Here is a 25536-nt window from a genome sequence, read left to right on the forward strand (position 1 = left end):
TGGCAGGAAAAAGAAGCAATTTGGAGGCCCTTGCACAAACTGTCTATATTTTACCTAAGTTGCCCCCCCTCCAGCGTGTACTCCGAAAGAGTGTTTAGTGCAGCCGCTCACCTTGTCAGCAATCAGCGTACGAGGTTACTTCCAGAAAATGTGGAGAAGATGATGTTCATCAAAATGAATTATAATCAATTCCTCCATGGAGACATTCACCTGCAGCAATTGCCTCCAGAAAGTACACAGGGACCTGAGATGGTGGATTCCAGTAGGGACGAATTAATAATCTGTGAGGAGGGGGATGTACACAGTGAAAGGGGTGAGGAATCGGACGATGAGGAGGAGGTGGACATCTTTCCTCTGTAGAGCCAGTTTGTGCAAGGAGAGATTGATTGCTTCTTTTTTGGTGGGGGCCCAAACCAACCAGTCATTTCAGTCACAGTCGTGTGGCAGACCCTGTCGCTGAAATGATGGGTTCGTTAAAGTGTGCATGTCCTGTTTATACAACATAAGGGTGGGTGGGAGGGCCCAAGGACAATTCCATCTTGCACCTCTTTTTTCTTTCATTTTTCTTTGCATCATGTGCTGTTTGGGGACTATTTTTTTGAGGTGCCATCCTGCCTGACACTTCAGTGCCACTCCTAGATGGGCCAGGTGTTTGTGTCGGCCACTTGTGATGCTTAGTTTAGCCATCCAGCGACCTTGGTGCCTCTTTTTTTCTTTGCATCATGTGCTGTTTGGGGACTATTTTTTAAATCTGCCATCCTGTCTGACACTGCAGTGCCACTCCTAGATGGGCCAGGTGTTTGTGTTGGCCACTTGGGTCGCTTAGCTTAGTCACACAGCTACCTCATTGCGCCTCTTTTTTTCTTTGCATCATGTGCTGTTTGGGGACTATTTTTTTGAAGTGCTATCCTGCCTGACACTGCAGTGCCAGGTGTTTGTGTCGGCCACTTGTGTCGCTTAGCTTAGCAATCCAGCGACCTTGGTGCACCTCTTTTTTTCTTTGCATCATGTGCTGTTTGGGGACTATTTTTTTGAAGTGCCATCCTGCCTGACACTGCAGTGCCACTCCTAGATGGGCCAGGTGTTTGTGTCGGCCACTTGGGTCGCTTGGCTTAGTCATCCAGCGACCTCGGTGCAAATTTTAGGACTAAAAATAATATTGTGAGGTGTTCAGAATAGACTGAAAATGAGTGGAAATTATGGTTATTGAGGTTAATAATACTATGGGATCAAAATGACCTCCAAATTCTATGATTTGTAAAAAAAACACCTAAATCCAAAACACACCCGAATCCGTCAAAAAAATTTCTGGGAGGTTTTGCCAAAACGCGTCCGAATCCAAAACACGGCCGCGGAACCGAATCCAAAACCAAAACCCGAAAAATTTTCGGTGCGCATCACTACTCCCAACATGACCCTCTCCAGGAGGGTCAGAATGCTCTGCGCCTGGACTTCCCTCTTAATGTATGATTGCCAGCACCTGTAGTGAAACACCTTTCGTATCCAATACCCTGTTCAACACAGGTGACTGCAAGCATAAATTAAGAGAAAAGTCCAGGAGCGGAGCATTGTGTCCCTCCTGGAGAGGGTCATGTTGGGAGGTATGAAAATGCTCTGTTCCTGGACTTTCCTGGTAATGTATGATTGCCATCACCTGTGGGGAAACACCTTTCTTATCAATTAACTAGCTCATGGCAATCATACATTACCAGGAAAGTCCAGGAACAGAGCATTTTCTCCCTCATGGAGAGGGTGAGGTAGGCAAGTATGGATGATATGCTTTAATGCACAGGTTCTCAAACTCGGTCCTCAGGACCCCACACAGTGCATGTTTTGCAGTTCTCCTCATAGAATCCCAAGTGAAATAATTAGCTTCACCTGTGGACCTTTTAAAATGTGTCAGTGAGTAATTAATACACCTGTGCATTTGCTGGGTTACCTGCAAAACATGCACTGTGTGGGGTAATGAGGACCGAGTTTGAGAACCCCTGCTTTAATGGATGTATGGCTCTTGGCTAGTATGCAGCATGTGGACTGTAGCACAGGTTCTCAAACTCGGTCCTCAGGACCCCACACAGTGCATGTTTTGCAGGTCTCCTCACAGAATCGCAAGTGAAATAATTTGCTCCACCTGTGGACCTTTTAAAATGTGTCAGTGAATAATGAATACACCTGTGCACCTGCTGGGTTACCTGCAAAACATACACTGTGTGGGGTCCTGAGGACCGAGTTTGAGAACCACTGGACTATAGCATCACCTGTAGGGTTACCACCTCATCCCTTTAATTCTGGACACATATTCATTACACAGGTTCTGTGGCTGATTAAACCAGGTGAAATGGAGTCTTGAAGTCAACCAGCCACAGAACCTGTGTAATTAATATGTGTCCAGAATTAAAGGGATGAGGTGGTAACCCTAAGTACGAGTCAGAGATTTGAATTATTAACCCATAATTAAACAACTGAATTTTATAAGTGTATCAAAACTATTTTGAAGCATTTAAATAAAATATTAAAAGCTGTCCGCGACTTGAACCATGTCTGATATAGTATATATTACACTTTTTTTTTTCTCAGGAAAGAATTACTAGCTCAGTGCACAGAAATGGTTAATTTTCACCTGTTAAGTCAGCAGCTCATTGATGTTCATTTGCTTTTTAGATGAAGTGAGTAGTTGGATTCTGTTTAGTGTCAACTTATTAGACAAAGAAATAACATTCTCTCCTCTCCTGCAAAAATGAAAATAGATTCTGTGGATAAACTTGTGTGTATCAAAGCCGGATTCTTCTGTATTATCCTGTTTTTTTGGGTAAGAGAATTTACTCTAAATCCAATCATTAATCTCAGAGGGTCTAAATGATATAAAGGGGGGAATTCAAATGTTTGAAAAGTTGGTTGGGCGTTTTGTTTTTTCATGTCTATTAGATAGGAATAAACAGACACCAAACTGACTTTTCAAACAATTGAATATCCCCCAAAGTGTTCATCTATCAGTGTTATTTTGTTTGGTCCATTATCCTGCTGGTAATGTGAGGTGTGCCTGAATATGCACAAATTAAAATTAATATAAATAATGTTCAGTTTTTAGAGCTGTTTTTCAGAAAGTTCACAGTAGTACAGTATAGGTCAATTTTAAGCAACTTTCTAATGTTTTTGCATATGACCCCCTACCCAGATGCAGTTATTATAATCCAAACTAAAGCATACCTCCCAACATGACCCTCTCCAGGAAGGACAGAATACTCTGCTCCTGGACTTCTGTCTTAATGTAGGATTGCCATCACCTGTGCTGAAACACCGTTCTTAACCGTTAACCTGTTTAAAACCGGTGCCGGTAATCATAAATTAAGAGAAAAGTCCAGAAGCAGAGCATTGTGTCCCTCCTGGAGAGGCTCATGTTGGGAGGTATGCTAAAGGCCTTATGTACAGTCAGACTTCTGTTTTATTAAATTATACATTTCAATGCTGCACATATGCATACATCCAGACACAGGACCTAATTCAGACCTGATCGCTGTGCTGCAAATTACAATGTCCTGCGATCAGATAGTCGCCGCCCAGGGGCAGTGGAAATTTGCCTGGTGCAAGTGTGCGATTGCATGTGTACGCTGTGCTAAAATTCCCCTCAGTCAGCGGACAGCTGCAAAAGCATTTGCATCACACTCCCCATGTAATATGTTTTCCCATTCTGTGCAGTCTGTGCGTAGCTCAATGCTTACTCTTCCAGTGTGAAGAAATCAGGCTGATCAGGGCCGGAGCTGACGTCACACACCCGCCCTGAAAACGCTTGTGAACGCCTGCGTTTTTCCAGACACTCCCAGAAAACGGCCAGTTACCACTTAAACGTCCTTTTCCTGTCAATCACCTTGTGAACACCCGTGCGATCGAAATTTTCGCACCATCCTGTTGCTGTTCACAGTAGTTTGATAATCGCCTGCTGTGTGAAAATGCACAGAAGCGATCAGGTCTTAATTGGGCCCACAGATCTTATTGCACCAATAAACTTGTGACTACTTACAGCTGGAGAGATGGAATGAGGAGGAAAGGGTGGTCAAGTGCAGACTGAATACAGTAAGGAAGTATTTAGTTTATGGTTACTCAAGTACAGTAGACCAAGATGCAGCTACACCTATCAAGGGGTGAATCTGTAATGTGCTGTAGAACTGGCACAATGAGATGAGGTTGCAATGATAATTATTGAAAGCACAAAAGTTGATGTTTGTGGATTTACTTCTTTAGATGATCATACTTTATTGTACTGTATTAGAAAATATTGTGGCTCTCTTTGCTTGACTTTTCTTTAAAAGGAGAAACAACTAATTTTTGTATATCATTTCACTTTTTATTTCAATGGTAAATATGACTTTAATATTTAATAACCAGACCCTATTCTCTCTAATGTATATTATACTTCACTATATTATGTCGTACTAGCATTGTGGATCTGTTTATATGCCAGGTTGCCCAGCATTACAGGTCTTTCCCCCTCCCCCAAGTCTCATCTGTCACCTCATCTTCCTGTCTTTAATCACTGTACCCTTGGCCTCTCCATTTCCCTCTCAACTAGTCCCTAATGTCGAAACCTCCCCCTCCCGAACTTCACTACCTCGAGTTTTCTCACCTGACCCGGAAACCAGAACGAGGCAAAATGTCATCATCCCGCTGTCGGATTCTCGCGAGGTTGTGGACTCCATATAAGGAAACGCGTGTCACCGCCATTTTCACTCCAGTTCCGGAGAGTGTAATGAGAGGATGTGTCTCCGTCTTCAGTGTCTGTGCGGGAAGGAAAGTGGGGTAGCGATTCCAGTGCTGTCTTGTGCTGCTCAGTCCAGTGTAGTGTCTTGTGCTGCATCAGTCCAGTTACAGTGGTGGTGTTTTCTGCTGCCATATGTCCAGTGCTGCTGTATAAGTCCAGTGCAGTGGTGCTGTGTTGTGCTGCATCAGTCCAGTGGTGGTGTCTTGTGCTGCATCAGTGCAGTCACAGTGGTGGTGTCCTCTGCTGCCATATGTCCAGTACTGGTGTATAAGTCCAGTCCATTTCAGTGGTGCTGTGTTGTCCTGCATCAGTCCAGTGGTGGTGTCCCTGTGCTGGCGTATAAGTGCAGTTGTGCTGGAGTATAAATCCAGTCCATTGGTAATGCTGTATAATTCCAGTGATACTGCCATATAAATCCAGTCCAGTGGTACTGCTGTAAAAATCCAGTGGTACTGTCCTGTGCTGTATATTATTTACTCAATTTAAAGGGGTTATTAATATTTAATCCAAATAACTTTTACAGGGTTGCCCTGTGTGGTGTAGGGATACGCTGTCCTGTGCCGCATATTATGTTATATAACTCCAGAAAAATAATGGAGAACAAAACTTTGGAGGATAAAATAGGGAAAGATCAAGAACCACTTCCTCCTAGTGCTGAAGCTGGTGCCACTAGTCATGACATAGATGATGAAATGCCATCAACGTCGTCTGCCAAGGCGATGCCCACTGTGATAGTAGAGGGCATGTAAAATCCAAAAAGCCAAAGTTCAGTAAAAAGACCCCAAAAAATACATTTATATGGTCTGAGGAGAAACGTAAACTTGCCAATATGCCATTTAGGACACGGTGTGGCAAGGAACGGCTGAGGCCCTGGCCTATGTTCATGACTAGTGGTTCAGCGTCACATGACGATGGAAGCCCTCATCCTCCCGCTAGAAAAATAAGTTAAGCTGGCAAAAGCACAGCAATGAACTGTGCGTTCTGAGATGGTATCACAAATCCCCAAGGAGAGTCCAAGTGTGTCGGTGGTTGCGATGCCTGACCTTCCCAACACTGGATGGGAAGAGGTGGCTCCTTCCACCATTTGCATGCCCCCTGCAAGTGCTGGAAGTAGCACCCACAGTCCAGTTTCTGATATTCAAATTGAAGATATCACTGTTGAAGTATACCAGGGTGAGGATATGGGTGTTGCTGGCGCTGAGGAGGAAGTTGACGATGAGGATTCTGATGGTGATGTGGTTTGTTTAAATCGGACACCGGTGGAGACAGTTGTTGTGCGTGGGATGAATAATCCCATTGTGATGCCTGGGCAAAATACCAAAAAGAGTAGGGATGAGCGGGTTCTGTTCTCGGAGAACTGAACCGTACCGAACTTCACCATTCGAGTCCGGTTCTGACTCCCGAGACAGGCTCTGGTTTTCCCGCCTGGCTCTGAAACCAGAACGAGGCAAAGCGTCGTCATCCCGCTGTCGGATTCTCGCAGGGTTTGGATTCCATATAAGGTGCCACGCATACCCGCCATTTTCACTCGAGCATTGGAGAGTGTATAGAAAAGACGTGTCTCCATTCTCAGTGTCCGTGTCTTGTGCCGAATCTGTCCAGTCACAGTGGTGGTGTCCTCTGCTGCCATATGTCCAGTGGTGGTGTGTTGTGCTGCATCAGTCACAGTGGTGGTGTCCTCTGCTGCCATATGTCCAGTGGTGGTGTGTTGTGCTGCATCAGTCACAGTGGTGGTGTCTTCTGCTGCTATATGTCCAGTGCTGCTGTATGATAAGTCCCTTACAGTGTTGCTGTGTTGTGCTGCATCAGACCAGTGGTAGTGTCCTGGCCATCAGTCATTCCAGTGACCAGGAAGTCACAGTGGTATACTCTGCTGCTATGGGGATCATTCCAAGTTGATCACTCACTAGCTGTTAGCAGCCGTGCAAACGCTATGCCGCCGCCCACTGGGGAGTGTATTTTAGCTTAGCAGAAGTGCGAACGCATGTGCAGCCGAGCTCTACAAAAACAGTTTGTGCAGTTTGAGTAGCTCTGAACCTACTCAGCACTTGCGATCATTTCAGCCTATTCATGTCCGGATTTGACATAATACACCCGCCCAGCCACGCCTGCGTGTTTTCAGAAACGCCTGCGTTTTTACAAACACTCCCTGAAAACTGTCAGTTGACACCCAGAAACGCCCCCCTTCCTGTCAATCTTTTTGCGGCCGTCGGTGCAACCGAAAACTTCGCTACACCCTGTGCACAACCACAATGGGCTTTGTACCCATACGACGTGCGTGTGCATTGCGGCTCATATGCATTCGCATAAATGCTGATTTGTAGCCTGATCGCTGCCCTACAAACAACGGCAGCTAGCGATCAACTCAGAATGACCCCTATATGTCCACTGCTGCTGTATTATTATAATAATAATAACAACAACAAGTCCCTTACAGTATTGCTGTGTTGTGCTGCATCAGACCAGTGGTAGTGTCCTGGCCATCAGCCATTCCTGCACCGCATATTGTGTTATATAACTCCAAAAAAATAATGGGTAACAAAAATTTGGAGGATAAAATAGGGAAAGATCAAGAACCACTTCCTCCTAGTGCTGAAGCTGCTTCCACTAGCCATGACATAGACGATGAAATGCCATCAACGTCGTCTGCCAAGGCCGATGCCCAATGTGATAGTAGCGGGCATGTAAAATCCAAAAAGCCAAAGTTCAGTAAAAAGACCCAAAAAAAGAAATTTAAATCGTCTGAGGAGAAACGTAAACTTGCCAATATGCCATTTACAACACGGAGTGGCAAGGAACAGCTGAGGCCCTGGCCTATGTTCATGACTAGTGGTTCAGCTTCACATGACGATGGAAGCCCTCATCCTTCCACTAGACAAATGAAAAGAGTTAAACTGGAAAGAGCACAGAAAAGAACTGTGTGTTCTGAGTAGAGATGTGCACTTGAAATTTTTCGGGTTTTGGTTTTGGGTTCGGTTCCGCGGCCGTGTTTTGGGTTCGACCGCGTTTTGGCAAAACCTCACCGAATTTTTTTTGTCGGATTCGGGTGTGTTTTGGATTCGGGTGTTTTTTTTCAAAAAACCCTAAAAAACAGCTTAAATCATAGAATTTGGGGGTCATTTTGATCCCAAAGTATTATTAACCTCAAAAACCACAATTTCCACTCATTTTCAGTCTATTCTGAATACCTCACTATTATTTTTAGTCCTAAAATTTGCACCGAGGTCGCTGGATGACTAAGCTAAGTGACCCTAGTGGCCGACACAAACACCTGGCCCATCTAGGAGTGGCACTGCAGTGTCACGCAGGATGGCCCTTCCAAAAAACACTTCCCAAACAGCACATGACGCAAAGAAAAATTAAAGAAAAAAGAGGTGCAAGATGGAATTGTCCTTGGGCCCTCCCACCCACCCTTATGTTGTATAAACAGGACATGCACACTTTAACCAACCCATCATTTCAGTGACAGGGTCTGCCACACGACTGTGACTGAAATGACGGGTTGGTTTGGACCCCCACCAAAAAAGAAGCAATTAATCTCTCCTTGCACAAACTGGCTCTACAGAGGCAAGATGTCCACCTCATCATCATCCTCCGATATATCACCGTGTACATCCCCCTCCTCACAGATTATCAATTCGTCCCCACTGGAATCCACCATCTCAGCTCCCTGTGTACTTTGTGGAGGCAATTGCTGCTGGTCAATGTCTCCACGGAGGAATTGATTATAATTCATTTTAATGAACATCATCTTCTCCACATTTTCTGGAAGTAACCTCGTACGCCGATTGCTGACAAGGTGAGCGGCGGCACTAAACACTCTTTCGGAGTACACACTTGTGGGAGGGCAACTTAGGTAGAATAAAGCCAGTTTGTGCAAGGGCCTCCAAATTGCCTCTTTTTCCTGCCAGTATAAGTACGGACTGTGTGACGTGCCTACTTGGATGCGGTCACTCATATAATCCTCCACCATTCTTTCAATGGGGAGAGAATCATATGCAGTGACAGTAGACGACATGTCCGTAATCGTTGTCAGGTCCTTCAGTCCGGACCAGATGTCAGCATCAGCAGTCGCTCCAGACTGCCCTGCATCACCGCCAGCGGGTGGGCTCGGAATTCTGAGCCTTTTCCTTACACCCCCAGTTGCGGGAGAATGTGAAGGAGGAGATGTTGACAGGTCGCGTTCCGCTTGACTTGACAATTTTCTCACCAGCAGGTCTTTGAACCCCAGCAGACTTGTGTCTGCCGGAAAGAGAGATCCAAGGTAGGTTTTAAATCTAGGATCGAGCACGGTGGCCAAAATGTAGTGCTCTGATTTCAACAGATTGACCACCCGTGAATCCTTGTTAAGCGAATTAAGGGCTCCATCCACAAGTCCCACATGCCTAGCGGAATCGCTCCGTGTTAGCTCCTCCTTCAATGTCTCCAGCTTCTTCTGCAAAAGCCTGATGAGGGGAATGACCTGACTCAGGCTGGCAGTGTCTGAACTGACTTCACGTGTGGCAAGTTCAAAGGGCAGCAGAACCTTGCACAACGTTGAAATCATTCTCCACTGCGCTTGAGACAGGTGCATTCCACCTCCTATATCGTGCTGAATTGTATAGGCTTGAATGGCCTTTTGCTGCTCCTCCAACCTCTGAAGCATATATAGGGTTGAATTCCACCTCGTTACCGCTTCTTGCTTCAGATGATGGCAGGGCAGGTTCAGGCGTTTTGGTGTTGCTCCAGTCTTCTGTACGTGGTGCCTGTACGCCGAAAGTGTCCCGCAATTCTTCTGGCCACCGACAGCATCTCTTGCACGCCCCTGTCGTTTTTAAAAAAATTCTGCACCACCAAATTCAAGGTATGTGCAAAACATGGGACGTGCTGGAATTTGCCCATATTTAATGCACACACAATATTGCTGGCGTTGTCCGATGCCAAAAATCCACAGGAGAGTCCAACTGGGGTAAGCCATTCCGCGATGATCTTCCTCAGTTGCCGTAAGAGGTTTTCAGCTGTGTGCGTATTCTGGAAACCGGTGATACAAAGCGTAGCCTGCCTAGGAAAGAGTTGGCGTTTGCGAGATGCTGCTACTGGTGCCGCCACTGCTGTTCTTGCGGCGGGAGTCCATACATCTACCCAGTGGGCTGTCACAGTCATATAGTCCTGACCCTGCCCTGCTCCACTTGTCCACATGTCCGTGGTTAAGTGGACATTGGGTACAAATGCATTTTTTAGGACACTGGTGAGTCTTTTTCTGACGTCCGTGTACATTCTCGGTATCGCCTGCCTAGAGAAGTGGAACCCAGATGGTATTTGGTAACGGGGGCACACTACCTCAAGAAATTGTCTAGTTCCCTGTGAACTAACGGCGGATACCGGACGCACGTCTAACACCAACATAGTTGTCAAGGCCTCAGTTATCCGCTTTGCAACAGGATGACTGCTGTGATATTTCATCTTCCTCGCAAAGGACTGTTGGACAGTCAATTGCTTACTGGAAGTAGTACAAGTGGGCTTACGACTTCCCCTCTGGGATGACCATCGACTTCCAGCAGCAACAACAGCAGCGCCAGCAGCAGTAGGCGTTACACGCAAGGATGCATCGGAGGAATCCCAGGCAGGAGAGGAATCGTCAGAATTGCCAGTGACATGGCCTGCAGGACTATTGGCATTCCTGGGGAAGGAGGAAATTGACACTGAGGGAGTTGGTGGGGTGGTTTGCGTGAGCTTGGTTACAAGAGGAAGGGATTTACTGGTCAGTGGACTGCTTCCGCTGTCGCCCAAAGTTTTTGAACTTGTCACTGACTTATTATGAATGCGCTGCAGGTGACGTATAAGGGAGGATGTTCCGAGGTGGTTAACGTCCTTACCCCTACTTATTACAGCTTGACAAAGGCAACACACGGCTTGACAAATGTTGTCCGCATTTCTGTTTAAATACTTCCACACCGAAGAGCTGATTTTTTTGGTATTTTCACCAGGCATGTCAACGGCCATATTCCTCCCACGGACAACAGGTGTCTCCCCGGGTGCATGACTTAAACAAACCACCTCACCATCAGAATCCTCCTTGTCAATTTCCTCCCCAGCGCCAGCAACACCCATATCCTCCTCATCCTGGTGTACTTCAACACTGACATCTTCAATCTGACTATCAGGAACTGGACTGCGGGTGCTCTTCCAGCACTTGCAGGGGGCGTGCAAATGGTGGAAGGTGCATGCTCTTCACGTCCAGTGTTGGGAAGGTCAGGCATCGCAACCGACACAATTGGACTCTCCTTGTGGATTTGGGATTTCGAAGAACGCACAGTTCTTTGCGGTGCTTTTGCCAGCTTGAGTCTTTTCATTTTTCTAGCGAGAGGCTGAGTGCTTCCATCCTCATGTGAAGCTGAACCACTAGCCATGAACATAGGCCAGGGCCTCAGCCGTTCCTTGCCACTCCGTGTGGTAAATGGCATATTGGCAAGTTTACGCTTCTCCTCCGACAATTTTATTTTAGATTTTGGAGTCCTTTTTTTACTGATATTTGGTGTTTTGGATTTTACATGCTCTGTACTATGACATTGGGCATCGGCCTTGGCAGACGACGTTGCTGGCATTTCATCGTCTCGGCCATGACTAGTGGCAGCAGCTTCAGCACGAGGTGGAAGTGGATCTTGATCTTTCCCTAATTTTGGAAACTCAACATTTTTGTTCTCCATATTTTAATAGGCACAACTAAAAGGCACCTCAGGTAAACAATGGAGATGGATGGATACTAGTATACTTATGGATGGACGAGCGACTGCCGACACAGAGGTAGCTACAGCCGTGGACTACCGTACTGTGTCTGCTGCTAATATAGACTGGATGATAATGAGATGAAATTAATATATATATATATATATATCACTAGTACTGCAGCCGGACAGGTATATATATTTATTATGTAATGACTGAGGACGGACCTGCTGGACACTGTCAGCTCAGCAGCACCGCAGACTGCTACAGTAAGCTACTATAGTAGTATGTATCAAGAAGAAAGAGAAAGAAAAAAAACACGGGTAGGTGGTATACAATTATATATATATATATATATATATATATATATATATATATATATATATATATCTATATATATATATAAATAAAAAAAACTGGTGGTAATTAATTAAACTGGTGGTCAGGTCACTGGTCACACTATCAGCAACTTGCAAGTAGTACTCCTAAGCAGACAATCACAATATATACTGGTGGTCACAATGGCAGTGTGGCACTCTGGCAGCAAAAGTGTGCACTGTACGTTAAAATATGTACTCCTGCTCTCAGACTCTAACTGCTCCCCACTGACTCCCCCACAAGTCAGATATACAGTCACACTATCACTTCAGCAAGTAGTAGTACTCCTCCTAATGCTCCCCCAAAATTACTAAAGTAAATACTGTGTCTCTCTCTACTCTAGTCTCACTCTCTTCTCTATAAACGGAGAGGACGCCAGCCACGTCCTCTCCCTATGAATCTCAATGCACGTGTGAAAATGGCGGCGACGCGCGGCTCCTTATATAGAATCCGAGTCTCGCGAGAATCCGACAGCGGGATGATGACGTTCGGGCGCGCTCGGGTTAACCGAGCAAGGCGGGAAGATCCGAGTCGCTCGGCCCCGTGTAAAAAAAAAAACCTGAAGTTCGGGCGGGTTCGGATTCCGAGGAACCGAACCCGCTCATCTCTAGTTCTGAGATGGTATCACAAATCCCCAAGGAGAGTCCAAGTGTGTCGGCGGTTGCGATGCCTGACCTTCCCAACACTGGACGGGAAGAGGTGTCTCCTTCCACCATTTGCACGCCCCCTACAAGTGCTGGAAAGAGCACCCACAGTCCAGTTCCTGATATTGAAATTGAAGATGTCACTGTTGAAGTACACCAGAATGAGGATATGGGTGTTGCTGGCGCTGAGGAGGAAGTTGCCGATGAGGATTCTGATGGTGATGTGATTTGTTTAAGTCAGCACCGGGGAAGAGACACCTGTTGTCCGTGGAAAGAAGAAGCCCATTGTGATGCTTGGGCAAACTACCAAAAAATAAGAATTTACTCACCGGTAATTCTATTTCTCGTAGTCCGTAGTGGATGCTGGGGACTCCGTAAGGACCATGGGGAATAGACGGGCTCCGCAGGAGACTGGGCACTCTATAGAAAGATTTAGGACTATCTGGTGTGCACTGGCTCCTCCCCCTATGACCCTCCTCCAAGCCTCAGTTAGGAACTGTGCCCGGAAGAGCTGACACAATAAGGAAGGATTTTTGAATCCCGGGTAAGACTCATACCAGCCACACCAATCACACCATGTAACACGTGATAGGAACCCCGGTTAACAGTATGATAACAAATGGAGCCTCTGAAGAGATGGCTCACAACAAAACCCGATATTTGTAACAATAACTATGTACAGGTATTGCAGACAATCCGCACTTGGGATGGGCGCCCAGCATCCACTACGGACTACGAGAAATAGAATTACCGGTGAGTAAATTCTTATTTTCTCTAACGTCCTAGTGGATGCTGGGGACTCCGTAAGGACCATGGGGATTATACCAAAGCTCCCAAACGGGCGGGAGAGTGCGGATGACTCTGCTGCACCGAATGAGAGAATTCCAGGTCCTCCTCAGCCAGGGTATCAAATTTGTAGAATTTTGCAAACGTGTTTGCCCCCGACCAAGTAGCTGCTCGGCAAAGTTGTAAAGCCGTGACCCCTTGGGCAGCCGCCCAAGATGAGCCCACCGTCCATGTGGAATGGGCTTTTACAGATTTAGGCTGCGGTAAGCCTACCGCAGAATGCGCCAGCTGAATAGTGCTACAAATCCAGCGCGCAATAGACTGCTTAGAAGCAGGAGCACCCAGCTTGGTGGGTGCATACAGGATAAACAGCGAGTCAGTCTTTCTGACTCCAGCCGTCCTGGAAATATAAATTTTTAGTGCCCTGACTACGTCCAGCAACTTGGAATCCTCCAAGTCCCTAGTAGCCGCAGGCACCACAATAGGTTGGTTCAAGTGAAAAGCTGAGACCACCTTTGGGAGAAACTGAGGACGAGTCCTCAATTCTGCCCTATCCATATGGAAAATCAGATAAGGGCTTTTACAAGACAAAGCCGCCAATTCTGAAACCCGCCTGGCCAACGCCAGGGCCAACAGCATGACCACTTTCCACGTGAGATATTTTAAATCCACAGTCTTAAGTGGTTCGAACCAATGTGATTTCAGGAATGCCAAAACCACATTGAGATCCCAAGGTGCCACTGGGGGCACAAAAGGAGGCTGAATATGCAGTACTCCTTTGACAAAAGTCTGAACTTCAGGCAGTGAAGCCAGTTCTTTTTGGAAGAAAATCGACAGAGCCGAAATCTGGACCTTTATGGGCCCCAATTTGAGGCCCAACGTCACCCCTGCTTGCAGGAAGTGCAGGAATCGACCCAGTTGAAATTCCTCCGTCAGGGCCTTCATGGCCTCACACCAAGCAACATATTTTCGCCAAATGCGGTGATAATGTCTTGCGGTGACATCCTTCCTGGCTTTGATCAGGGTAGGGATGACTTCCTCCGGAATACCCTTTTCCTTCAGGATCCGGTGTTCAACCGCCATGCCGTCAAACGCAGCCGCGGTAAGTCTTGGAACAGACAGGGTCCCTGCTGTAGCAGGTCTTGTCTGAGCGGCAGAGGCCAAGGGTCCTCTGTAAGCATCTCTTGAAGTTCCGGGTACCAAGCTCTTCTTGGCCAATCCGGAACCACGAGTATGGTTTTCACTCCTCGCCTTCTTATTATTCTCAGTACCTTGGGTATGAGAGGTAGAGGAGGAAACACATAAACCGACTGGTACACCCATGGTGTCACTAGAGCGTCCACCGCTATCGCCTGAGGGTCTCTTGACCGGGCGCAATATCTTTTCAACTTCTTGTTGAGGCGGGACGCCATCATGTCTACCTGTGGTTTTTCCCACCGGTTGACCAGCATTTGGAAGACTTCTGGATGAAGTCCCCATTCTCCCGGGTGGAGGTCGTGCCTGCTGAGGAAGTCTGCTTCCCAGTTGTCCACTCCTGGAATGAACACTGCCGTCAGTGCTAACACATGATTCTCTGCCCATCTGAGAATCCTTGTGGCTTCTGCCATCGCCATCCTGCTTCTCGTGCCGCCCTGTCTGTTTACATGGGCGACCGCCGTGATGTTGTCTGACTGGATCAGTACCGGCTGGTTTTGAAGCAGGGGTCTTGCCTGGCTTAGGGCATTGTAAATGGCCCTTAGCTCCAGGATATTTATGTGAAGAGAAATCTCCTGATTTGACCACAGTCCTTGGAAATTTCTTCCCTGTGTGACTGCCCCCCAGCCCCGAAGGCTGGCATCCGTGGTCACCAGGACCCAGTCCTGTATTCCGAATCTGCGGCCCTCTAGTAGATGAGCCCTCTGCAGCCACCACAGCAGCGACACCCTGGTTCTGGCCGATAGGGTTATCCGCTGTTGCATCTGGAGATGGGACCCGGACCATTTGTCCAACAGGTCCCACTGGAACGTCCTTGCGTGGAACCTTCCGAATGGAATTGCTTCGTACGAAGCTACCATTTTTCCCAGGACTTGTGTGCATTGATGTACCGACACTTTTCCTGGTTTTAGGATGTCTCTGACCAGAGATGACAATTCCTCAGCTTTTTCCAGTGGAAGAAACACTCTTTTCTGGTCTGTGTCCAGAATCATTCCCAGGAACAGAAGACGTGTCGTCGGGACCAGCTGTGACTTTGGAATGTTTAGAATCCAGCCGTGCTGTTGTAGCACTTCCTGAGAAAGTGCCACCCCGACTATCAACTGTTCTTTGGACCTCGCCTTTATCAGGAGATCGCCCAAGTACGGGATAATTAAAACTCCCTTCTTGCGAAGGAGTATCATCATTTCGGCCATTACCTTGGTAAAGACCCTCGGTGCCGTGGATAACCCAAACGGCAGCGTCTGGAACTGATAGTGACAGTCCTGTACCACAAATCTGAGGTACTCCTGGTGCGGAGGGTAAATGGGGACATGCAGGTACGCATCCTTGATGTCCAGGGATACCATGTAATCCCCCTCCTCCAGGCTCGCAATAACCGCCCTGAGCGATTCCATCTTGAACTTGAACCTTTTGATATAAGTGTTCAAGGCTTTTAAATTTAAGATGGGTCTCACCGAACCGTCCGGTTTCGGTACCACAAACATTGTGGAGTAGTAACCCTTTCCTTGCTGAAGGAGGGGTACCTTGACAATCACTTTCTGTGAATACAGTTTTTGAATAGCCACCAACACTGCCTCCCTGGCAGAGGGAGTTGCCGGCAAGGCAGATTTTAGGAAACGGCGGGGGGGAGACGTCTCGAATTCCAGCCTGTACCCCTGAGATACTACTTGAAGGACCCAGGGATCCACTTGTGAGAGAGCCCACTGTGTGCTGAAAAACCTGAGACGTGCCCCCACCGTTCCAGATTCCGCCTGAGCAGCCCCAGCGTCATGCTGTGGACTTACCGGACGCAGGGGAGGACTTCTGCTCCTGGGAACTAGCTGTGTGCTGCAGCTTTTCCTCCCTTCCTCTGCCCCTCGGCAGAAAGGATGAGCCTCTAGCCCGCTTAGTTTTGTGGGGCCGAAAGGACTGTACCTGATAATACGGTGCTTTCTTTTGCTGTGGGGTAGCCTGTGGCAAAAAAGTCGATTTCCCAGCAGTAGCTGTGGAAACGAGGTCTGAAAGACCTTCCCCAAAAAGTTCCACCCCTTTATAGGGTAAAACTTCCATGTGCCGTTTGGAGTCGGCATCACCTGACCATTGCCTAGTCCATAACCCCCGTCTGGCGGCAATGGACATAGCGCTTATTTTTGATGCCAGCCGGCAAATATCCCTCTGTGCATCACGCATGTATAAGACCGCGTCTTTTATATGGTCAATCGTTAGCAAAATATTGTCCCTATCCATGGTATCAATGTTTTCCGACAGGGAGTCTGACCACGCAGCAGCAGCACTGCACATCCAAGCTGATGCAATAGCGGGTCTCAATATAATGCCAGTGTGTGTGTGTGTGTGTGTGTGTGTGTGTGTGTGTGTGTGTGTGTGTATAGCTTTTAGGGTACTTTCCTGCTTTCTATCAGCAGGTTCTTTTAGGGCGGCCGTATCCGGAGACGGTAGTGCCACCTTCTTTGATAAGCGTGTCAGCGCTTTATCTACCCTAGGAGGTGTTTCCCAGCGTGACCTATCCTCTGGCGGGAAAGGGTACGCTGCCATTAACCGTTTAGAAATGATCAATTTCTTATCTGGGGAAGTCCACGCTTCCTCACACACCTCATTTAATTCGTCAGATGCAGGAAAAACTACTGGTAGTTTTTTCTCACCAAACATAATACCCTTTTTTGTGGTACCTGGGGTATCATCAGAAATGTGTAATACATTTTTCATAGCCTCAATCATATAACGGGTGGATCTATTGGAGGGTGCACTCGTCTCATCATCGTCGACACTGGAGTCGGTATCCGTGTCGACATCTGTATCTGTCATCTGAGGTAGCGGGCGTTTTATAGCCCCTGATAACATTTGAGACGCTTGGACAGGCACAAGCTGAGTAGCCGGCTGTCCTATGTCGTCAAACCTTTTATGTAAGGAGCTGACACTGTCACGTAATTCCTTCCATAAGTCCATCCACACTGGTGTCGACCCCGCAGGGGGTGACATCACATTCACAGGCATTTGCTCCGCCTCCACATCATTATCCTCCTCATACATGTCGACACAGCAGTACCGACACACAGCAGACACACAGGAAATGCTCTTACAGAGGACAGGACCCCACAAAGCCCTTTGGGGAGACAGAGGGAGAGTATGCCAGCACACACCAGGGCGCTATATAACACAGGGATATCACTATACAGAGTGTTTTCCCCTATAGCTGCCTATAATATATATATATACTGCGCCTAAATTGTGCCCCCCTCTCTTTTTTACCCTTTCTGTAGTGCAGGACTGCAGGGGAGAGCCAGGGAGCTTCCTTCCAGCGGAGCTGTGAGGGAAAAATGGCGCCAGTGTGCTGAGGGAGTTGGCTCCGCCCCTTTTTCGGCAGGCTTTCTCCCGCTATTTTATCGTTTCTGGCAGGGGTTAATATACACCTATATAGCCTCTGGGGCTATATATGGTGTTAGTTTTGCCAGCCAAGGTGTTACTATTGCTGCTCAGGGCGCCCCCCCCCCCCAGCGCCCTGCACCAATCAGTGACCGCAGTGTGTGGTGTGCATGAGGAGCAATGGCGCACAGCTGCAGTGCTGTGCGCTACCTTGGAGAAGACAGAAGTCTTCAGCCGCCGATTTTCCGGACCACCTTCTTGTTTCTGGCTCTGTAAGGGGGACGGCGGCGTGGCTCCGGGAACGGACAACGAGGTCGGGTCCTGTGTTCGATCCCTCTGGAGCTAATGGTGTCCAGTAGCCTAAGAAGCCCAAGCTACCACCACTTAGGTAGGTTCGCTTCTTCTCCCCTTAGTCCCTCGTTGCCGTGAGCCTGTTGCCAGCAGGTCTCACTGAAAATAAAAAACCTAAACTATACTTTCTTCTAGGAGCTCAGGAGAGCCCCTAGTGTGCATCCAGCTCAGCCGGGCACAGAAATCTAACTGAGGCTTGGAGGAGGGTCATAGGGGGAGAAGCCAGTGCACACCAGATAGTCCTAAATCTTTCTATAGAGTGCCCAGTCTCCTGCGGAGCCCGTCTATTCCCCATGGTCCTTACGGAGTCCCCAGCATCCACTAGGACGTCAGAGAAAAGCCACCTTGCTGCTGGGAGTCAATCGTCATCCCAGAGGGGAAGTCGAAAGACCACTTGTACTACTTCAACTAAGCAATTGACTGTCCAACAGTCCTTTGTGAGGAAGATGAAATATGACCACAGTCATCCTTTTGCAAAGCGGATAACTGAGGCCGTGACAGCTATGTTGGTGTTAGATGTGCGTCTGGTATCCGCAATTAGTTCAGTGGGACTTAGAGAATTGTTTGAGGTACTGTGTCCCCGGTATCAAATCCCATCTAGGTTCCACTTCTCTAGGCAGGCGATACCGAGAATGTACAGAGACGTCAGAAAAAGTGTCCCATGTATCCTACAAAATGCAGTTGTACCCACTGTCCACTTAACCACGGACAAGTGGAACAGGGCAGACTAAGGATTATATGACTCTGATAGCCCACTGGGTAGATGTATGGCCTCCCGCAACAGCAGCAGCAGTAGCAGCATCTCGCAAACATCAACTCGTTCCTAGGCAGGCTACGCTATGTATCACCGCTTTCCGTAAGAGGCACACAGCTGACAACCTCTTACGGAAACTGAGGAACATCATTGCAGAATGGCTTATCCCAAGCAGACTCTCCTGGGGATTTGTGATAATGGACAACGCCACCAATATTGTGCGTGAATTACATCTGGGCAAATTCCAGCACGTCCCATGTTTTGCACATAAAATTAATTTGGTGGTGCAGAATTTTTTTTCAAAATGACGGGCGTGCAGGAGATGCGGGCCACTTTCGGCATTCTGCCACTGCATGCCAAAGACTGGAACACCATCAAACATGCCTGAACCTGCCCTCACCTGAAGCAAGAGGTGGTAACGAGGTGGAATTCAACACTCTATATGCTTCAGAGGATGGAGGAGCAGCAAAAGGCCATTCAAGCCTATACATCCACCTACGATATAGGCAAAGGAGGGGTAATGCACCTGACTCAAGCGCAGTGGAGAATGATTTCCATCTTGTGCAAGGTTCTCCACCCCTCTGAACTTGCCACACGTGAAGTCAGTTCATACACTGCTAGCTTAAGTCAGGTCATTTCCCTCATCAGGCTTTTGCAGAAGCGGCTGGAGAAATTGGAGGAGCTAAGACGGAGCAATTCCGCAAAGTATGTGGGACTTGTGGATGGAGCCCTTCATTCGCTTTGCCAGGATTCAAGGGTGGTCAATCTGGTGAAATCAGAGCACTACATTTTGGCCACCGTGCTCGATTCTAGGTTTAAAGTCTACGTTGTAAAGTCTGCAGAGGTTCAAAGACCTGCTGGTGAGAAAATTGTCAACTCAAGTGGAACGTGACCCATCAACAGCTTCTCCTTCATTTTCTCCTGCAACTGGGGCTGCGAGGAAAAGGATAAGATTTCCTAGCCCACCCACTGGCGGTGATGCAGGGCAGTCAGGAGCGAGTGCTGACATCTGGTCCGGACTGAAGGACCTGCCAACGATTACTGACATGTCTACTGTCACTGCATATTATTCTGTCACCGTTGAAAGAATGGTGGAGGATTATATGAGCGACAGCATCCAAGTAGGCATGTCAGACAGTACGTATGTATACTGGCAGGAAAAAGAGTCAATTTGGATGCACTTGCACAAACTGGCTTTATTTTACCTAAGTTGCTCCCCCCCCCCCCCCCCCCCTCTCTCCCCCTCCAATCTGTACTACGAAAGAGTGTTTAGTGCAGCTGGTAACCTGATCGGCGTAGGAGGTTACTTCCACAAAGTGTGGAGAAGATGATGTTCATCAAAATGAATTATAAATTCCTCCAGGAAGACCTTTACTAGCAATTGCCTCCAGAAAGTACGCAGGGACCTGTGATGGTGGACTCAAGGGGGGAGGAATTAATACTGTGTGAGAGAGGATATATATACACTGAAAGGGGTAAGGAATCTGAGGATGAGGTCGACATCTTGCCTCTGTAGAGCCAGCTTGTGCAAGGAGAGATTGATTGCTTCTTTTTTTGGTGGGGGCCCAATCAAACCAGTCATTTCAACCACAGTTGTGTGGCAGACCCTGTCACTGAAATGATTGGTTTGTTAAAGTGTGCATGTCTTGTTTATACAACATAAGGGTGGGTGGGAGGGCCCAAGGACAAATCCATCTTGCACCTCTTTTTCTTCTTTGCATCATGTGCTGTTTGGGGACTAGTTTTTTAAAGTGCCATCCTGTCTGACACTGCCATACAACTCCAGGGGTGGGGTACTGCTGTATAAGTCCAGTCTAGTGGTGTCTTGTGCTGCCATAAGTCCAGTGGTGGTGTCCTTTGCTGTATATTATTTGCTCCAAATAAAAGGGTTATATACATTACTTATATTATTATCCAAATAATTTTTTACAGGGTTTGCCCTGTGTGGGACTCAAGGAGCAAGTAACAATAGGGCTATGCAATCAGGGTCTTTTATTATTCCACAAATGTTACAATCTGCATGTGTACTATGTCATTGGGGCGAGAACCCCTGAATTTCTCTATGCTGTCAGACACCTGGTTAATAAACAGGTCACTTCAATAATGCTTCTGCACTTGTAACAAACACAACACGTTCAGTACAGTGGTCTCATCAACAGTAAGTGCGTTACTTTTTCTATAGCTTATTTAACATACAGTATCACAACAGTGCGATTAATACTAGTATGTCCCACTCACTATTTTAGGCTAGCAACGGTATACCTTTTATTACTAACACTTGCAAGTGTGTGGTAAACAAAACCTGACCTGTGCACAGGGATTTAAGTCTCTATTTCTGTAAATAGGGTTTATACCCACAGTCACTGTCCTATTCACCGTTGCTGGGGAGTAGACTCTGCCTTTGGGCAGGTAATCCAGTGTTAATATGAGATATGGAAGGAGAGAAGGGGAGACATGTGTCTTTGTAATAGCCCTGGCTCAGTTCTGTGGTGACAGTGCTGATGCCCAGTGTCCCTGGCTCAAATCTGCGGTGGTTGTGAGGGTGCCCAGTACCTTACCCAGTTGCCAGTTCCAGCTGGATGTCGCGATCCCTGACTCGCACAGTATCCCTTGGTCACTGTAGTCTCGCCCGCTCGGCAGCTGCCTGTGCATAGTAGGCCTCTATGGAAGCGATCGCTGCCTGGCTGTCTCCAAACCTGGGTCACACTAGTGTGGGCGCTATACATTGCCGCACCCAGTTCTGACCCCTTTTCCTGCTCCGTGAAGACACCGCCGCTGCGTCACTCCTGGTCCGTGCCACGTGTGTCCACACACTGGTCCTCCTGTGCGCTCTCCACACTGCAGCTCCTGTTCCCTCCTCTGCACACATGTACAGCTCCAGCTGCTCAGCTCACTTATTTATATATATATATATATATATATATGTGTGTGTGTGTTTGCGCCGAGCGCATCGAGGCACCATGCCTGAAGCATGGCGAGCGCAGTGGTACACTTAGCTGGTGTCCATGTCGACATTGACACACAAAAAAAAAACTCATGTCGGTATTCTGACATGTTGGCATTTCAAATGTCGGTATTCTGACTAGGTTGGAAGTTTGAACATGTCAGCATAATGATTGTCGGTATTTTGACAGCGTTGGTATTTTTTGACTGCATGCCAATGGCTGTTGGGATTATGACCGTTGGTATTGTGTCTGTTGGTGAATAATACTGAACCCGGAATTAAGTGCTTGATTCTGGCTACAGTATGTTCCTCAGATGAAAGAATAAGGATTTGATTGTGGCTGATACCTGATTAAGTGTCAAGTCACAATCCAGGACAATGCCAAGATTCAGCACATGATCAGTGTTTTGTAATTCTGAGCCCCAAAGTGTTAGTTCCTGGTGCTTGGCTATGCTGCATTCTTGCCTTCTGAAGTTAAGTTCCTATCATTAGGACCTCTATTTTATCAGGATTCAGTTGCAGCCAACTGGCTCTCATCTACTCGTGGAGCTCAGCTAGACAGCCATTCTCAGGGGGTTATTCAACTTGGTAAGCAATGTACTGAAAATCGCAATTGAGCGATTTTCAGCACACTGCGCATCCAATCAAAGTGGTATCGCATCAAAGAAGGATGCAATCGCACTTTGATAATGGCAGGCATTGCGGAGGTTGGTCAACTGCATTTTCTGCTCAGATGGGGAAAAATGGCAGCGGACCGCATACATACGGAACCTACCTGTGGCTGCAGGTGGTCATCCACAATTGCTGTGATTGCAATCTGATTGCGATGGCATCGTGCTTGCAGCCGCGGGGCAGGAGTTAGCATAATGGGCAGCCTTGCCCTGCGTTGCAGTCAGGATCTTATTACGTTTTTTTAATTGTGGTATTTCGATAGTTTTACAGCCATTGGATGCAGCTTTCCAATGCCCATTCAAACACTGATTACTTTGTATACAGCTGTGGACAAAGCGGTGTCTTCAGCTCAGCTTGTGTGTGTGCTTGCATGAAGCTCTGAATGATTCTGCACATGTGCATATAGTAACCATCGATGTTTAGATCATGGAATGCTTTTGATGCACATTGGAAACCTTGCAATCAATGCCAGGCTTCGCAATCAATGGTGGCTGAGTATTAAAAAAGCATCTACAGTTAGTTCACAATATCGAAATCATGACATTTTCTGGGATCCTAGGTGACCTGCAGACCCCCAAACATTCATCTGAAATTTCCAGTTTGGCAATCACATTTATGGGGCCAATTTTAATTTAGCCTTAAGTTGGCCAAAAATTGCATAACGTGGCTAACAATAACCCCCATGGCCATGAATTCTTGCTATTCAATTAGAGAATCCGTTTTATATTAACATGGGTCTTAATGGGAGTTAACGCAGATTTTAATTTGCAGACCCTATGTATGTGAAAAGTAAGAAAAAATATTTTAAGATATAAATGTTGTGGAGTGCAAAGCCTCGGGCACACCCCTCCCAATGAATAATCACTCAGACACTTGGAGGCATTTAATTAGCACAATGAAGAGATTTGGGGGGGGGTTTAGGTGATATTTGTAAAAAGCTAAAAAATGGGTTTAATGATGTAGTACATGTAATTTTTGGGCAGGGGTGTAGCCAGCACTTTGTGGGCCCCATAGCAACGTTTTGAAGGGACCCCTGTACTAATGCTTCCAGAGAGACATCTCTCCGTAGCAGAGCCCTAGTTAATTTTCTGAACAATCGTAGTGCCTTAATGTTACTGTATGCCCCATAGCAGTGCCCTAGTTTAATTTATGAACCACTGTCATGCCATTGTTCCCATTGTGACATTGTGGCCTGATTCATGTTTATAAGTAAAGCAAAAAAGCAAGCAAATGGGCCAAACCAGATGTTCCCCCAAAGTCATGATGCACTGTAGAAATACCATGCAAGTGTCATGTTAAGTCATACTTACCGACTTCTGGGCTGCTCTCTCCTAGCAGGGGGGCGGGCAGTGAGGTGATGTGCAGAGGGGGGTGGAATGGGGGTGTGGCTGATTGATATCGTCATATAAGCCACGCCCCCGCTGTGTAATGCCGCTATTACCGGCATTATACAGCAGGGGCGTGGCTACAATGACTCCATTCAACAAGAATCGCTAAGTGGGTGGCCGGGCAGGGGGTGACCCCTGAAATCGGGAGACTTGCCTGCTCTTCTGGGGGGCTGGGAGGGTCACCCAATTTTCGGGAGCCTCCCGGCCATTCCGGGAGGGTAGGCAAGTATGTGTTAAGTGGTTTCTATTTGATTAGTAAGGGTCGCAGAAGTGTGCATGCTGAAAATAGGTTGTGATATGCGTGTTACGTGGACCAGCAGTAAAAGTTTTATTTTCAGCACTGTTCCTACATACAAGATATTGAGATTCTTATCTGTATAGAGGACAGCAGAATTGATACTGTGCATTTGTCTACACATGGGGCAATAAGAACAGATAAGACGGGACTTCCGGTGGGTGTGCCGAATGGACCGGCCGCATTTTAGCAAGGGCTCCCCGGCGAAAAACACCATCTGGGATCGCCATACCCCCTCCAACCCGGATGACAACTTGTGGGGATAACAGCGGGTAAGACCCCGGACATCGGGGTCAGCCCCCCGCACCGATATCCACTATAAAGTGTGCTGGCTCCCTGCATGTGGCGGCCATCTTGGGAAGCGTGGCTCAGATCTCCCCTCCATCCAGGTACTGTGCTGAACACAGCCTGGACTGCGGTCTCCCTCCTATGTGCAGCAAATAGCCTCATCGGCCATTCAGTCCCACTATCAGGGTACCGCAGGAGGATCACTCTGTGTGCTCCCATGTAAGGGCTGCAGAGCTGGATAGGCCACACTCAGCCCCCCCCCCCCCCCCCCCCCCCCTCTCCCTGCCAAGCTGCAGCTGAAAAATCCTCTCAGTGTGATGTGTAACCATTAACACTTAACTCCCCCTGGCACCTTCTACCTTGCAAGCTCAGACTCCTCTAGCTCCTAGTTGTGGCCTGTTTGTTGCACTAAAGGCTCTCAATCACTGAGACAGAAAGAGAAACCTCCTGTAAACACAACATCCCCTCTCCCTGCTTCTCCCTCCAGGAATGATTCTCCAGCTTTGCCTGATCTATCACTCCTTAACTCTGCCTCTGCAAAACAGGCCAAAGAAATATCGGACATATTATCTCCTTTATTAGACGCCAAACTGGCCCCCCTCACAGAGGCCGTGACCTCGGCGACCGCACTTTTGAAACAACGTACTTCTTGCTTAACGTATGCCGAGGATAGGATCTCAACACCGGAGGATGAGTTACAGGAGGCCAAAAATTTGTTACACACCCAAGATACCACTATGTTGGTATTTCAAGATGAGCTAGAGGGACTTGAAAAACGGAATCGCTGGAATAATCTGCGCCTCATCAGTCTGCCGGAATCTGTGAAACCCAAAGAATTGCTTTACATAGTGTCGTCCTGGCTTCAAGAGGCCCTAGGGTTGCCTTCCCCAGTCAGACCGCTCCAAGTAGATAGAGCACACCGGGTCGGCCCTGATAAGCGCGATAAAAAACCACAGCGCTCTCGCCTAGTCATATTTCGCCTTCTGAATTATCTTGACAAAGTGTTGATACTGGATGCATA

The 25536-nt window shown here is 47.4% G+C and overlaps 1 protein-coding gene across 3 annotated transcripts in view; it reads left to right on the plus strand.

Annotated features, from left to right (window-relative positions):
- The first annotated feature begins 2651 nt into the window (after positions 1-2651).
- LOC134943561 (CD63 antigen-like) overlaps positions 2652-25536 on the plus strand; it is a 260601-nt gene continuing 237716 nt past the window's right edge. For 2 of the 3 annotated variants that reach the window (XM_063932333.1, XM_063932335.1), the window contains exon 1: positions 2652-2809. In XM_063932333.1, coding sequence (XP_063788403.1) covers positions 2738-2809 — 72 coding nt within the window. In that variant the 5' untranslated portion in view covers positions 2652-2737. The remainder of the gene's footprint in view (positions 2810-25536) is intronic. The other variant, XM_063932334.1, reaches the window with a different exon arrangement.

Source organism: Pseudophryne corroboree, chromosome 7 (assembly GCF_028390025.1).
Source record: "Pseudophryne corroboree isolate aPseCor3 chromosome 7, aPseCor3.hap2, whole genome shotgun sequence".
Taxonomy (NCBI): Eukaryota; Metazoa; Chordata; class Amphibia; order Anura; family Myobatrachidae; genus Pseudophryne; species Pseudophryne corroboree.